Here is a 13,133-nt window from a genome sequence, read left to right on the forward strand (position 1 = left end):
CCATGCATGGGAATGGAGGAACATGTGACAAACCTACCTCTGAAAACATGGGAACAGAGGCTTTGGGGGGAGATTTGCGGGGTGAGGTATGTGGACAGCTGATTGGAGGTTAAGAAGTCATCAGTGGCTCAGCACTTGTCATCTATTACCCTCGTGACCTACATCTCAGAGGAGTTTTCTATATCTCTAAAATGGATGATTTACAAAGTCAACTAAAAGTAAGTAATGAAGAGCACGTTAAAATCCAGAGTGTTTCTTTAGGCTTTTTCTTGGTCTCAACAATTCCCCTAACAATATCCTTCTAGATCATTCTTTACTCACTGTTGGTTCTGTATCTCTGCAAATTGATTATATGATTTTTAATGTATTTCCATCTTTCTACATAAAGGAGTTTGAGGAAAGATGATGGAAGATGTTTTAAATTATTGGAGATAAAGATAATGCAAAAAAAAAAAAAAAGTTCTTCTATGCCAAACTCATTGAGGCCCTGTGGGTTCTAGGGTAGGACATGAAGGACTCTGTCCCTCCCATCTAGTTCTAAGGGAGGCAGCCACGGGGGTAAAGAATGAAGGTTCAGGAGCCAAAACTTTGGGCTTCCGAAGTAGGTCCTCCATCACCAGTAATACTGAACTACTTCGCATTAATTTAAAAAGTATAGTGCTGGGCATAGCTGTAATTCTAGCTACTCAGGAGGTAGTGATGGTTAGTGACTAGGAAGATTAACGTTGAGGCCAGCCCAGACAAAATTTGGACAGGTTGGTGGCTGTGGGCCTATGAGCCAAGCTATGCTTAAGAGATGGGTAAGAAAATGGTGATCCAAGGATAGCCCTGGGTAAAAAGCACCAGAACCTATCTAAACAGTAACTAAAAGCAAAAAGAGCTGGAGATTGGCTGAAGTATACAACTTAAGGCCCTGAGTTCAAAATCTAGTCCTGCTCCCACCCCTCCCAAAAGAGTATAATGACAATTGGTCCCTTACAGCTAGTGTGAGGGTTACATTTGAGAACCCACACAAAGTACTCAAAACAGCATTTGAGGGGCTGGGAATATGACCTAGTGGCAAAAATGCTTGCCTCGTATACATGAAGCCCTGGGTTCAATTCCCCAGCACCACATATATAGAAAATGGCCAGAGGTGGCGCTGTAGCTCAAGTGGCAGTGTGCTAGCCTTGAGCAAAAAGAAGCCAGGGACAGTGCTCAGGCCCTGAGTCCAAGCCCAGGACTGGCAAAAAAAAAAAAAAAAAAAAAAAAAAACCACAGCATTTGAGGCACCATAAGTGTGTAGTAAATGAAGGTCACTGATAGCCAATAGCAAGAGCAATGATGGGGTGGATGCTTACAGAAGGCTTGGGTCTGGAGTGCATCCGGCATCAGTGAGTGTGTGGAAGCCTGGTAGACACCGATCACATTTCTCTCCTGTCACACCTGGCTTGCAGCTGCACTGTCCAGAGTTGTCACATCGAGCACTGAGAGAACCTGTAACCCACAAAGTAGGCGAAAGGGAAAAAGAAAAGGTATTAATAAGACATGGAAAAGCAACTGCCACCTCACCGTGTCCCAGGCTGCACTGAGTAATACCTACCACCTGCTCCCATCATTGAGGCACTCTTCTACCCGGTAGGGAATTGCTTGTTTGTTTGTTTGTGTTGTTTTGGCAGTGCTGGGGATTGAACTCAGGGCCTTGTAATTGCTAGGCAAGACATCAACCACTCAAGCAATGCCCCTCTAGTCCTTTTGCTTTTGGTTGGTTTTCAAAGAGCGTAAGCCACCACTGCCTGGCTACATGATGTTTTTGAGCACCTACTATATGCGAGATGTTGAATAAGACACTTTAGAGATGTTAGCTCATGTTATCTAGGAGTGAATTAAAAGTTTGCAGCTGAATAACAGGGCCATTTATCTTCTAGATAACAGGAGAACAAGAGCTCTCCCAGGTGAAATCAGAGAGGGACAGCAGGGACGTGCAGGGGGCTTGGAGAGAGCAAGGCCAGCTTGGATCCTGCCATGCCATGATGCCCTGCAGTCTGTGAGAGCCATTGTGGATACAGAATGAACAGGCTTAGGGAGGCTTTGAGATTATGGTCAAGGAAGGAAGAGGGCCCACATTGGTGACATTCAGGTTGCCAGAAGGTACAACCAACCCAACTATGAGGCAGTGTTGAGGGAGGGCAGGATTTCAGGATGAGTATCAAGAGAAATTAAGGACTTGAGTTTCACCATATGAAAATAACTTCCTAATGAACTGGAAATGTTTATCTGGAGAACAAAAACAACAACAAAAGGCTGGGGCCAGGTGTCCAGAGCTCATACCTGTAACCCTATCTGCTCAGGAGGCTGAGATATAAGGATTGTAGTTCAAAGCCAACCTGAGCAAGAAAGTCCATGAGACTCTTATTTCCAATGATCCACTAAAAAGCCAGAAGTAGAGCTACAGTTCAAGTGGTAGAGTGCCAACATTGAGTGAAAATGTTAAGGAACAGTGCCTAGGTCCCGATTTTAAGCCCCAGTATTGGCACACACACAGAATAAAAGAGTCTGGGGATAAGGATGTTGGAACCTTCAACAAAGGGGCTGAATAGGAAGTCTCAGAGAGCATGATGGAAAGGACAGTCAGAAATTGAAGCGCATTGGTTAAGGGAGAGAGTGATGAGAGAGAAAGCAGAGTCAGGCCCAGCCACAGAAGCAAAAGGAGGAGCGGTCAGAGGATGGTCTAGAGAAGAAGACAGCGTTTTCAGATCCTATGGCAACAAGATAAGAAGAATGAAAAAAAGACACTGTATTTGGTGTTCGGAGACCATCAAGCATGTACTACTCTATCAGCAGCTAGACTAAGAATCATACTAAGAAAAAAATCACATCAAATTGAAAGCTCTCTAGAATGGCATTTGCTTGCTTTTAACATAAGTGAATATTGATATAGGACACCAGAAATGCATTATTTTTCCATCCAGATTAATGGTAATTTCAACTTTGGCAAATTCCTTTTGTGGGTAGTTTTCAGAAATGAAATACTCATACTGAACTCAGATTAAACTCTATTTCCAGTTGTGTGTATGTGTGTGCTGATACTAGGGATTGAACTCAAGGCCTGACGACTGTCCCTGAGCTCTTTTGCTCAAGGTTAGTGTTCTAGTATCAGAGCCACGGATCCACTTTCAGTTGTTTTGGTGGTTAACTGGAGATAAGAGTTTCACAACATTCCTACTTGGATGGGCTTCTAACTATGATCCTCAAATCTCAGCCTCCTGAGTAGTTGGGATTATGGCATGAGCTAACGATGCCCAACATCGCTAGATTTTTTAAGTGCCCCAGTAGACTAAAAGAATTTGCTCCAACTCCTATATCATTAGGTAGCCTTACTTTCTCTCCATTGAAGGTATCCCCCTAGACCTCAAGAATTTGGGTGTCACAAGGGTTCAAAACACACAGGCAAAACACAGTGAATTTCTAAGTCCTCTACAGGTTAGCAGGGCTTAAACTAATGGTACAAATGATGACAACTTGGCCTTGTAGTTGAGGTTACACATTCATTACCTAAAAATAAACCCTTGCTGTTACATCAATAAGAAATTGATACCCCAAATCTCTGAGCACTTTGGGGACTATTAATGCTGTTGGCTTCATTTGCCATTCATAGACTGAGACTATTTGGTGGCAAGACGTGTTTTTCTGCATTGGAAATTGTGATCCTACAAATTCCCTCCAGCTAGTCCTTGAAAGTAAAAATTAGCTTGCAGCTGATTGGAGACTGAACGTTAAATGAGTGCCACTGGTTTAACGACATGTGTGACCAAGGTGTCACACAGCTCAGGACAGCATGGCTGGGGCAGGGAGGGGCCACGGATGTGTCTTGAAGCCTGAGCAGATTGGACTCCGAAGCTTTGGTTTCTTCTTCCCTACCACAGAGGGATGAGGTATGTTAACACACACAGCCTTCGGGCTGCCAGGAGGACTGAGGACAGCACAACATGTGCTAATGTTTCCACAAAGCCAGGACGTTAGCATACTGCTAACGTTTACCTCATTGTCTGCTTTGGGGGATAAAAGACAGCAGTCTTGCATGAAGGGAACACAAGGAGCTGTTCTCAGGAAGAAGATCTAGACAACAACTTTAGCTCTGCTATGAGGCTTTAGGCCATTAACTTTAGGTTTGCCCTACTGTTAATATATGTGTGTGTATATATATATATATATATATATATATGTGATTTTTTTTTTCACTGCCAGTTGAGTATGGTGGTGAGGCTTCTAATCCCAAAACTTGGGAGGCTGAGGCAAGAGAGTTCTAAGTCATTCTGGGCTAGCTGCGCTACATAGAGATATGCTATCTCAAAAATAAGTGCCAGTGGCCTATAATTCTAGCTACTCAGGAAGTTAAGATCTGATGACTGTGGTTTGCAAAGCCAGCCCAGGCAGACAATTCCTTGGGATTCTTTGCAACTAACCAAAAGCTGGAATTGGAGGTGTGGCTCAAGTGGTAGAAAACCAGCTGTGAGCCAAAAAGTCAATCAAAAAGGGTAAGGCCCTGAGTTCAAGCCTTAGTACTGGCAAAAGAAAAGAAAAAGAAAAAAAATGTATATTTTTACTGACAATTTGAAGAAGGAAGTTAACAAAATAGTTTTAGACCATATATATAGCCTATATATGGCTTCTTCCCTACCAAACTATAATTCTCAGGAAAGCCATTGTTCCATAAGACTGGAACCTTGACCTTCATCCTAATAGAGAAAAAATGGCCAGGTGATGGCCTAGCTATTCAGGTGACTGAGATCTGAGGATCAAGGTTCGGCGCCAGTCAGGGCAGTAAAGCCCATGAGAGTCTTATTTCCAATGAACTACTAAAAATCCAAAAGTGGGGCTGTGGCTCAAATGGTACAACAGCTGCCATGACAAAAAAAAAAAAGCTAAGGTACAGAGCTCTGGCCCTGAGTTCTAGCCCCTGTACCAGCACCAAGAGAGAGAGAAAGAGAGAAAGATGATGGACTACAACTCACTAAGATATTTACCATGTGTTTCACACACACAAAAAAAAAACCCCACCATTTTATCACTACATGATACAGTGATGCAAATATGGAGCAGCAGTAGGTCAGAGCACAGGCCCCAGATGAGCCAGTGGTGGCCATAGCAACCTTGAACAAACCTTATTCTTCTCCCTAAGCCGCTCCTCACTTGCAAAACAGAATAAAATAATAATAACACCTTCTTCAGAAGGTTATTGTGAAGGTTAATTAATCACTGGATGAAGCTTGAGGTCCTGGGTTCAATTCCCAGTACTGTCAAAAAAAAAAAGAATATGAAGTGAAAAGTACCTAGCAAAAGGGCCTGGTGAGTAACACATTCATTACCATGTCAGAGATAAATCACACATCCCTCCAGCCTGCTTGTGAGCACCTTGTGAGGTGTTCCAACACCTATTCTCCTAGGAAAGGAAAGAAGTCTCCAGGTTCCCCATTGCTGGACTAGGCTGAAACTGAACACAGAAGGAGGGGTGTCTGATGTTTGGTTTCCCTGTCTCTTTGCTCAGCAGCAGTTTCCTTGTCTCCTCTGGAATTATCACCTTATTTGCAGGCCTGACTTTCCAGGGGAGCCAACTCAGTCTCTAATTACATCCTCACTACACTTTGCTGAGACAACTCAACTCCAGTGACTCACAAGGAAGCTGCACTATTCTACGGGCATCAGGGCTCCTAAGCATGATTCAATGCCCATTAAAACAGAGTGCTTTTTTTCCTTTATATATATATGAAGTTCTTCAGGTCACAGAGAGAAATGCTAAATCCAGAAGATTCTGGAAGTTGATATCCCAGAGCACATCTGATTCAGATTACATCATAACAGCAACACTGGCAAATCTGGGCCAAATTGGTATGACATGGACATGATCTGGGCCCATCACACCAGATCACATCCATTTTCTATAAAACTGCTGACATGCTCTACCACCAACTCATTTTGAGTACACCAAAAGCAGTCCATTTTTAGATTCATTCAACTGCAGCCACAAACTGGTTCCACAGAGCTACACCAAACCACTACCATGCAATAAGGCTAGACACCTAAGTGGATTCAAACTTATCACATTACACTGTTAAATACTTCCTTGCAAAAAAAAGTAGAGACACACTATAGGCAAGATAAAAGGAATCTTTAAGTCCTACTTTCTTCCTATTTTAACCCTGTTACACTAAAATAGTGCCTTGCAAAACTTTTCACCTTGTAAGACTTTCCTTGTTGTGAGACACCATGAAGACATAGATCTCAAGGACCTGTGGTTCTACATGGAAACTGAGTGTAGCCCTCATCCATCCGCCAGTGAGAGAAATGGGTGAGCTGTAACAAACAGTACAAGAAATGTACCCGAGGCCTAATGTATGAAACTTTAAACTCTCTGTACATCATTTTGACAATAAGCAAAAAAGAAAGAAAGAAAGAAAGAAAGAAAGAAAGAAAGAAAGAAAGAAAGAAAGAAAGAAAGAAAGAAAGAAAGAAAGAAAGAAAGAAAGGAAGAAAGAAAGAAAAGAAATTGGAGAGCCAGAGCCAGGAGCTGAATCTCACAATAGCTAAAACTACCTCTAAGGAACAGCAGAGCCTTGCAGGACAGATCACCCTCAAAAGATCAGAATAACCAATAATGATTAAGCTGCACCCTGAATCCAGAGAAATCGTCTCAGAGGAACCAGACTGATCCACTCAGGTAATAACAGGGCTAACACCTTTTCCAGAACCTGAGAGAACTACAGCTGAGAGGATGACCAGCCAGCCCACACCTGTAACTGGGACTCTTAAACCATGCTTGCCTTTGTCCCCTGCCCCTAATTCTTTCTCTACTTAAAACCTAACACTTATGCTATACCATGAAGGTGGCTGAAGATAAACTAAAGTGCCATCCTTCTTCCCATGGCATCATGCCACATAATCTACTTTCTCTGCTACATTTCTTTCCTAATGAACTTTCCTATCACTTAGGGGGGGAAAGATAATAGAACAGAGAAGGTACTCAAAACAATCTCAACTTATTTACAGAACTGTAAATACAGCAAGGTCTCTATCTCAACAAACTCCATAATTCTAGGACTCTAGGCATCCGGCAGGACACTTAAAAGAAGAGCTAGCTTTCTACAACTCACTATTGTGACCACTATAGGTGATTTTATAGCTATAAGTTATTCCTATTGATTACTTTATCTGTGAATGGCTCTACTCTTCTTGCTTGTCTGTTTTGTTACTACTTCATACTGAAAGCACCTTGCTAAGACCAGAAGTATCTTTCTAATCCCTTCTCCCCTCCCCAAAAGGTTAGTCACAGGGACAACTTAAAAATTTGAGGGGATATTTTTGGAAGAGAATAAGCTTCCTTCATAACCAAGTCAAAGACTATCATTTGCCTGGAAATTTTAATAATGTGACTGTTGGTTATGGTAGTGATAGTAAAGGGATAGGAATGTAGCATGATAGTAGAATACTTGGCCAATGCACAAAGCCTTGGGGTCAATCCTTGGTACAGAACAAAAAAAGTGATGTCCAGTACTAGAATTCAAGCCGGTAGGATCTAATTTCCCAGCAGCTATCACCAGTGCCAATTTAAAAGAAACACATCATCTTGAAGATTTAAAGACCAATGTCTAGTGGACTGTCCAATTGTTTCCAAGGTTGAAAATCTCCCTTATGGCTTGATCCTCTTTTTCTCTTTTGTTCTTTTTCCTCCTCCTCTTCCCCCCCCCCACCATGCTTTCTCTCCTCCTTCCCCCTTCCCTCTCCATCTTCCTCTTCCTTTCCTCACCTTTGGCATGACAGTTGCAGGGCAGGCAGTGGTCTCTGTCCCGGTGTCGGTAGAAGCCCTCCCTGCACCTCTCACAGTGAACGCCATCCGTATTGTCCTTGCAGTTGAGGCAGCGGAACCCATTGCCTGTCTGTCGGTGAAGCTCCTGCTCAAAGATGCATTGCTTGGATTTCCCATTGCAGTCACAGACTGGAGAGGAAGGAAGAAAAATATCCTTAGAGATGACAAATCAGGAACACTGTCCCCAGATGCTGTTACGATTCATATTGATACATGAGTGCTACACATTAACTTCATTGATAGAAGAAGGAAAGGGGGGTGACATGGATGGGGATCACACAGCTCTTGCTCCACCTGAAGGCAACAGCTATGGAATGCTAGAGGACTGGTGTTTGGAAGGGCAAGAGTTCATGACTGCAGACTGTCCAATTCATTAAGAGAAGCCAAGCATCTTAAATGATATGTTTTTACATGAAAACTCATAATCTAAATGTCTGTGAGGAATGTGCTTTGAAAAGACTGTGCAAACCAACGAGACAAGTCTATGGGCTGAGAAAGACCTGAGGACCACCACTGAGCTCTGAGGGTCTAGCAAAGAATGCTATCCAAGATACACAACTGTATACCACACTGCTCAGTGTTGAGGTATACAATGTTCATGCTGATGCAGACAATCAAGGACAGAGCAGATGTGACTGTCCACATAGACATCTATCCTCCCTCTATTGTGCCTTCTAAGTCCCCCCACCCAAGGCCAGGTATCAAAGAGAGCCATAGTCCCATAAAGCATGACCTTCCCCATGTTCATCCTGCAACTATTTTGAAGAGACTCATGAAGGGACTTCCATCTCCATTCAGGACCAAAGTAGACAGTGAAGTAACATGTGGAATATTAAGCTTAATATCTGGATGACAGTAGACACTTAAAATGTTTCATTCATGGTTTAAAAGAGAAAAATGAAAGACCTACAATGTACATATGAAACTAGGAAACCCCAGGGGACAGAAAGGGATGGAATAGATGGGGCAGGGGAAGAATGATGGAAGGAGTGACTCTCAGGAGACTGCAGGGTATGCATAAATGGCTATGTTAAACTAAAACCTCATTGTAAAACAATTTGGGGCTAATAAAACAAGGATGATGGGCCTTGAAGTCAAAAGAATTGAATCAATAGCAGTTCTGCTGGGGATTGAACCCAGAGCCAGTGTACTGCTATTGAGCCACATGCCCAGCCTTTTGGACAAACCAACTTTCTGAATCTTGTCTCTTTTTCTAAAAATTTAGAGCACAGCATCTGCCTTTCTGTCGGAGAAGAATACCAGTGGCTTTCTGTGTACTATTTCCTCCCTCCCAGGAGACAGGTAAGACAACCCAGAAAGGAGAAGTTACTTGACTCAGTGAAGAGATGGGGGCTTGAAACTCTGCCTTTCTGTCTTTCTGCCATGCACATATTGTCTCTGATGGTTGTGGACCAAGTTAATCTCCCGGACTTCCTAAGGCCTGCCTTACAGTGAGTTCTCAACTCTCTCTTTGTTACTGTGAGGTCACTATGCTTAAGAGTTGGTTACATCTTCCCAGAACCCACCTTAGGCTTTTATACCCAATAGTTCATTCCCAAAAGGAACATTTTTAAGAAGTGTTTTTGTTGTTATTATAAAGGTAATGTACAGAGAAGTTACAGTTACATAAATCAGGTAATGAGTAAATTGCTTTTTGAACAATGTCACCCATGCCCTCACTGTCTTCCATTTTCCCTCCCATCCAAAAGGAACAGTTTAACATGGGGTTTTTTTAAATATATATTTCAACAGGAAGGAATGCCTGGAGAGGGTAGGTATTTTGCCTAATGTTGCACAGCTAAATGGCAAAGATATAAGTTGCTCCAAAAAAAGATATAATTTGTCTGACTCCCAAGCCTTCATCTTTCCTTTTTAATCTCCTCAGGACTCTACATTAGCACTGGTTTTTAAAGCTAAAAGAGGCTCTCTAAGCCTCTTCATGAACCTACCCTAATCTAGTAAAATGCTCTGTAATTCCTTACACAGCACTAGAGTTATTGTCATTATTTTTTTCTTTTGTGCCTATCTTGGAGCTTGAACCTGAATGCAGTCCTTTGTGCTCAAGGCTGGTGCTCTACAACTTGAGCCAGAGCTAATTGGAAATAAGAGTCTTCATGGGTCTCCCTACTCAGGCTTGAACAGCAATCTTCAGATCTCAGCCTCCTAAGTAGGTAGGATTACTGGTGAGCCCAGCTACATATCACTTTTAAAGAGTTATCAACCTGCTTCTCCCTATGTTAACATGGATCCTTTTTTCTCCTCCTTGGAAAATGACAGGTATATACAACACGTGCACGTGCACGCACATGCAAGCACACACCTGCTCTCTTGTCATTCATTTATTCAAAAGACATAGACTTTAGAAGCACATTCTACAAAGCCTATGTCAGCGAAGCCTTTGAATATCTGGAAAACTACAGCATATCCCTCTCTAGTTTTCTCTTCTTCAGGTTAAACTGTACATTTGTCACCTGTGGATTGTTCAATCATGTCCATGATATGATTTCTAGATTTTTCTTGACTGACTGCCTGGCAACCTACCCACCCAAATTTTAATATCCTTGTTCAAATCATGAGAATTGGTTATGCTTTTTCCAGTGTGGTTGGAAGAGCTCAGCTTGTGACAGGGCTGGATATTTTCATTCTGGGGAGGAAGGGTAATATTTCATTTAACTTAAACTTAATTCAAACTCCCAGGACCTTTTCTGTGCCAAGCTGAATCTTTCCCAACTAATGCTTATGAAACTGATTTTGTTTGACTATCCAACAAATGTACCACACAGCTGTAATGTGCTGTGAAATTTCTATTGAGTCTATGGTTATTCCCATTGCATAGGATAAATATACCAGTCAGTGCTCTCTGTGAGTCTCCTTAGCTGATCACAGCAAGCAGAGCCCTCCTCCTCCCCCAACCCCATGCCTCTTGAGCAAAACGTCTGCATAATCACACACTGCATAACCACCAACTTCTCAGTGTACTTTTCTAGTTCAACTGTGTGTGTGTGTGTGTGTGTGTGTGTGTGTGTGTGTGTCTGTGCTTGCCAGTACTGTGCTTAAACTCAGGGCCCCATACTCTTGCTTGGATTTTTTTTTCTCTCACAACTGGTGCTCTACCACTTGAGCCACAGCTCCACTTCTGGCTTTCTGCTGGTGAGTTGGAGAAAAAAAGTCTCTCTGATTTGTCTATCCAGGCTGACTTTAAAGCAGAATCCTCAGATCTTAGCCTCCTGAGTAGCTAGGAGCCACCTGAGCTGGCTCAACATGCACCGTTTTGCTAGGCATCATTAACGTCATAAGGATAGCTCATAACAGTTTTCCAGAGCAATCATTTAAAAAAAAAAAGGTTTATTGTCAAACTGATGTACAGAGGTTACAGTTTCATACGTTAGGCATTGGATACATTTCTTATACTGTTTGTTACCTCCTCCCTCATTCCCCCCTCCCCCTCCCCCTTTCCTTTTCGCCCCATGAGTTGTTCAGTTGATTTACACCAAACCATTTTGCAAGTATTGCTTTTGTAGTTGTTTGTCTTTTTACTCTATGTCTCTCAATTTTGGTATTCCCTTTCAGTTTCCTAGTTCTAACACCATTATACACGGTTTCCAATGTATTTAGATAAGATACAGAGATAGTGCAGGTACAACCACAGGAAGGGGATACAAGAGGGTCATCAGTAATAGAAGCTACGGTTTCACATCACACGTTGAAAGTAATTACAACAGTGATATAACAGTCGTTTCCATAACATGGAGTTCATTTCACTTAGCATCATCTTATGTGTTCATAAGGGTATGGCTATTGGGCTCTTGTGATCCTCTGCTGTGACTAGCCTAAACCTGTAGAGCAATCATTTGTAAAATAGTGAAATATGTTGTAATTGCTTTATACCACTCTTTTGCTTTTCTCCTCTAAACTTCAATTTTGGAGGGATGGGGAGATATTTTTCCTTTAAATTCACAGCCTTCTAGAATTGCATTATGTTCTAGCAAGGGAGGGGGCCTTAGCCAATATCTTCACCCCACAACTTGCATAACAGGTCACAGACCTATTGCTAAATCAACCCATGTCCCCAGATGGATTTCCTTTCAAGCCAAGGGCTATCCAGCTGAGTGAGCACATGCATGGGCCTCAGATGGGGCAGTGTGTGGGCCCTGCTTGTTTCTACTGCATGAGAAAGAACTCCGCAGGGCTGCTCTCAAGTTACCAAGCTACACTGTGTGCAACTCAAGGTTGAACTTCCAAACATTCACACCCAGGGAGCGATTCTTTTCATCACCCTACATATATTGGAAGATGCTCTCTCTCAAGTCATCTTCCCAATTTAGACTAACCTCCCTAAAGTCAGTGATCAATTATCTGTTCTCACTAAGGATAAAAGCTATTTTGAATTCAGGGCTTCATGCTTAGTAGGCATGTGTATACTACTACTTAAGCAACACTCCTGGCCCTCTCTTGCTTTTGTTATTTTGGGGAGTAGAATCTCTCACTTTTGCCTCAGACTATCATCCTCCTATTGCTTCCCATATTGCCTGCACTATAAGTGCATAATGCCATGCTTGTCTTATTTGCTGAGGTGGGAGTCTCATTAACTATCTGCCGAGGGGGATCTCACGCCATAATTTTCCCAATCTTACCTTCCCAGGAGCTGGGATTATAGGTATGGGCCACCATACCCAACCTCTAAGGGGGAAACAAAACTTTCCTATTTTAAATTCTAGTTTATTCCTGAAACTGGTCTTAGTAAAACAAGCATGATACATTTTATATGTGGTCTTTTCTTTTTAAGTTTTGGAACCAATTCCTACTCAGCTACTACCATGAGCTCTCTGGTTGCCTAAGGGTACCTCCCAGTGAGGAGTAGGGTAACGAGGAGTGTGGGGATACAGTGTGGAAGGACTGAGGGAGAAGCCGTGTGTTCAGTTGCGTGTCTAGATAATTTTTTTTCCATTTTCATTTTGCAAACTTCCTGCTGTTCTTCCATACTTTGAACCAGCTGCACTTACTTTTCATCCATGGTCCTCTGTGAGGAACGGAAGGACAAAACTGAGAGCTTTGGACATTCCTGAGTTAGGTGAAATGAGACAGTCTTTCATTTGTTCGCTCATTCAACAAACACACACTGGACATCTATTGTACCCGGCTGTTCTAGGCACTGGAATCCAGCAGCAAAGAAAACCAGTAGCTATCCCAGTACTACTGGAGTTTACATGATGGGGTAGAGTAATCAACAAGATACAAGTAATTTACAGAGAATAGGAAGATAGTGGTATCTATTCAGGAAAAATAGATA

General features: G+C 42.4%; 1 protein-coding gene across 1 annotated transcript in view; it reads right to left on the reverse strand.

Annotated features, from left to right (window-relative positions):
* The window catches only part of Lamc2 (laminin subunit gamma 2), a 66,649-nt gene that overhangs the window by 36,936 nt on the left and 16,580 nt on the right, over positions 1-13,133 (reverse strand). The window contains exons 2-3 of the mRNA XM_048357293.1: positions 7,784-7,972; positions 1,341-1,476 (exon numbers count right to left, since the gene is read on the reverse strand). Coding sequence (XP_048213250.1) covers positions 1,341-1,476; positions 7,784-7,972 — 325 coding nt within the window. The remainder of the gene's footprint in view (positions 1-1,340; positions 1,477-7,783; positions 7,973-13,133) is intronic.

Source organism: Perognathus longimembris, chromosome 11 (assembly GCF_023159225.1).
Source record: "Perognathus longimembris pacificus isolate PPM17 chromosome 11, ASM2315922v1, whole genome shotgun sequence".
NCBI lineage: Eukaryota > Metazoa > Chordata > Mammalia > Rodentia > Heteromyidae > Perognathus > Perognathus longimembris.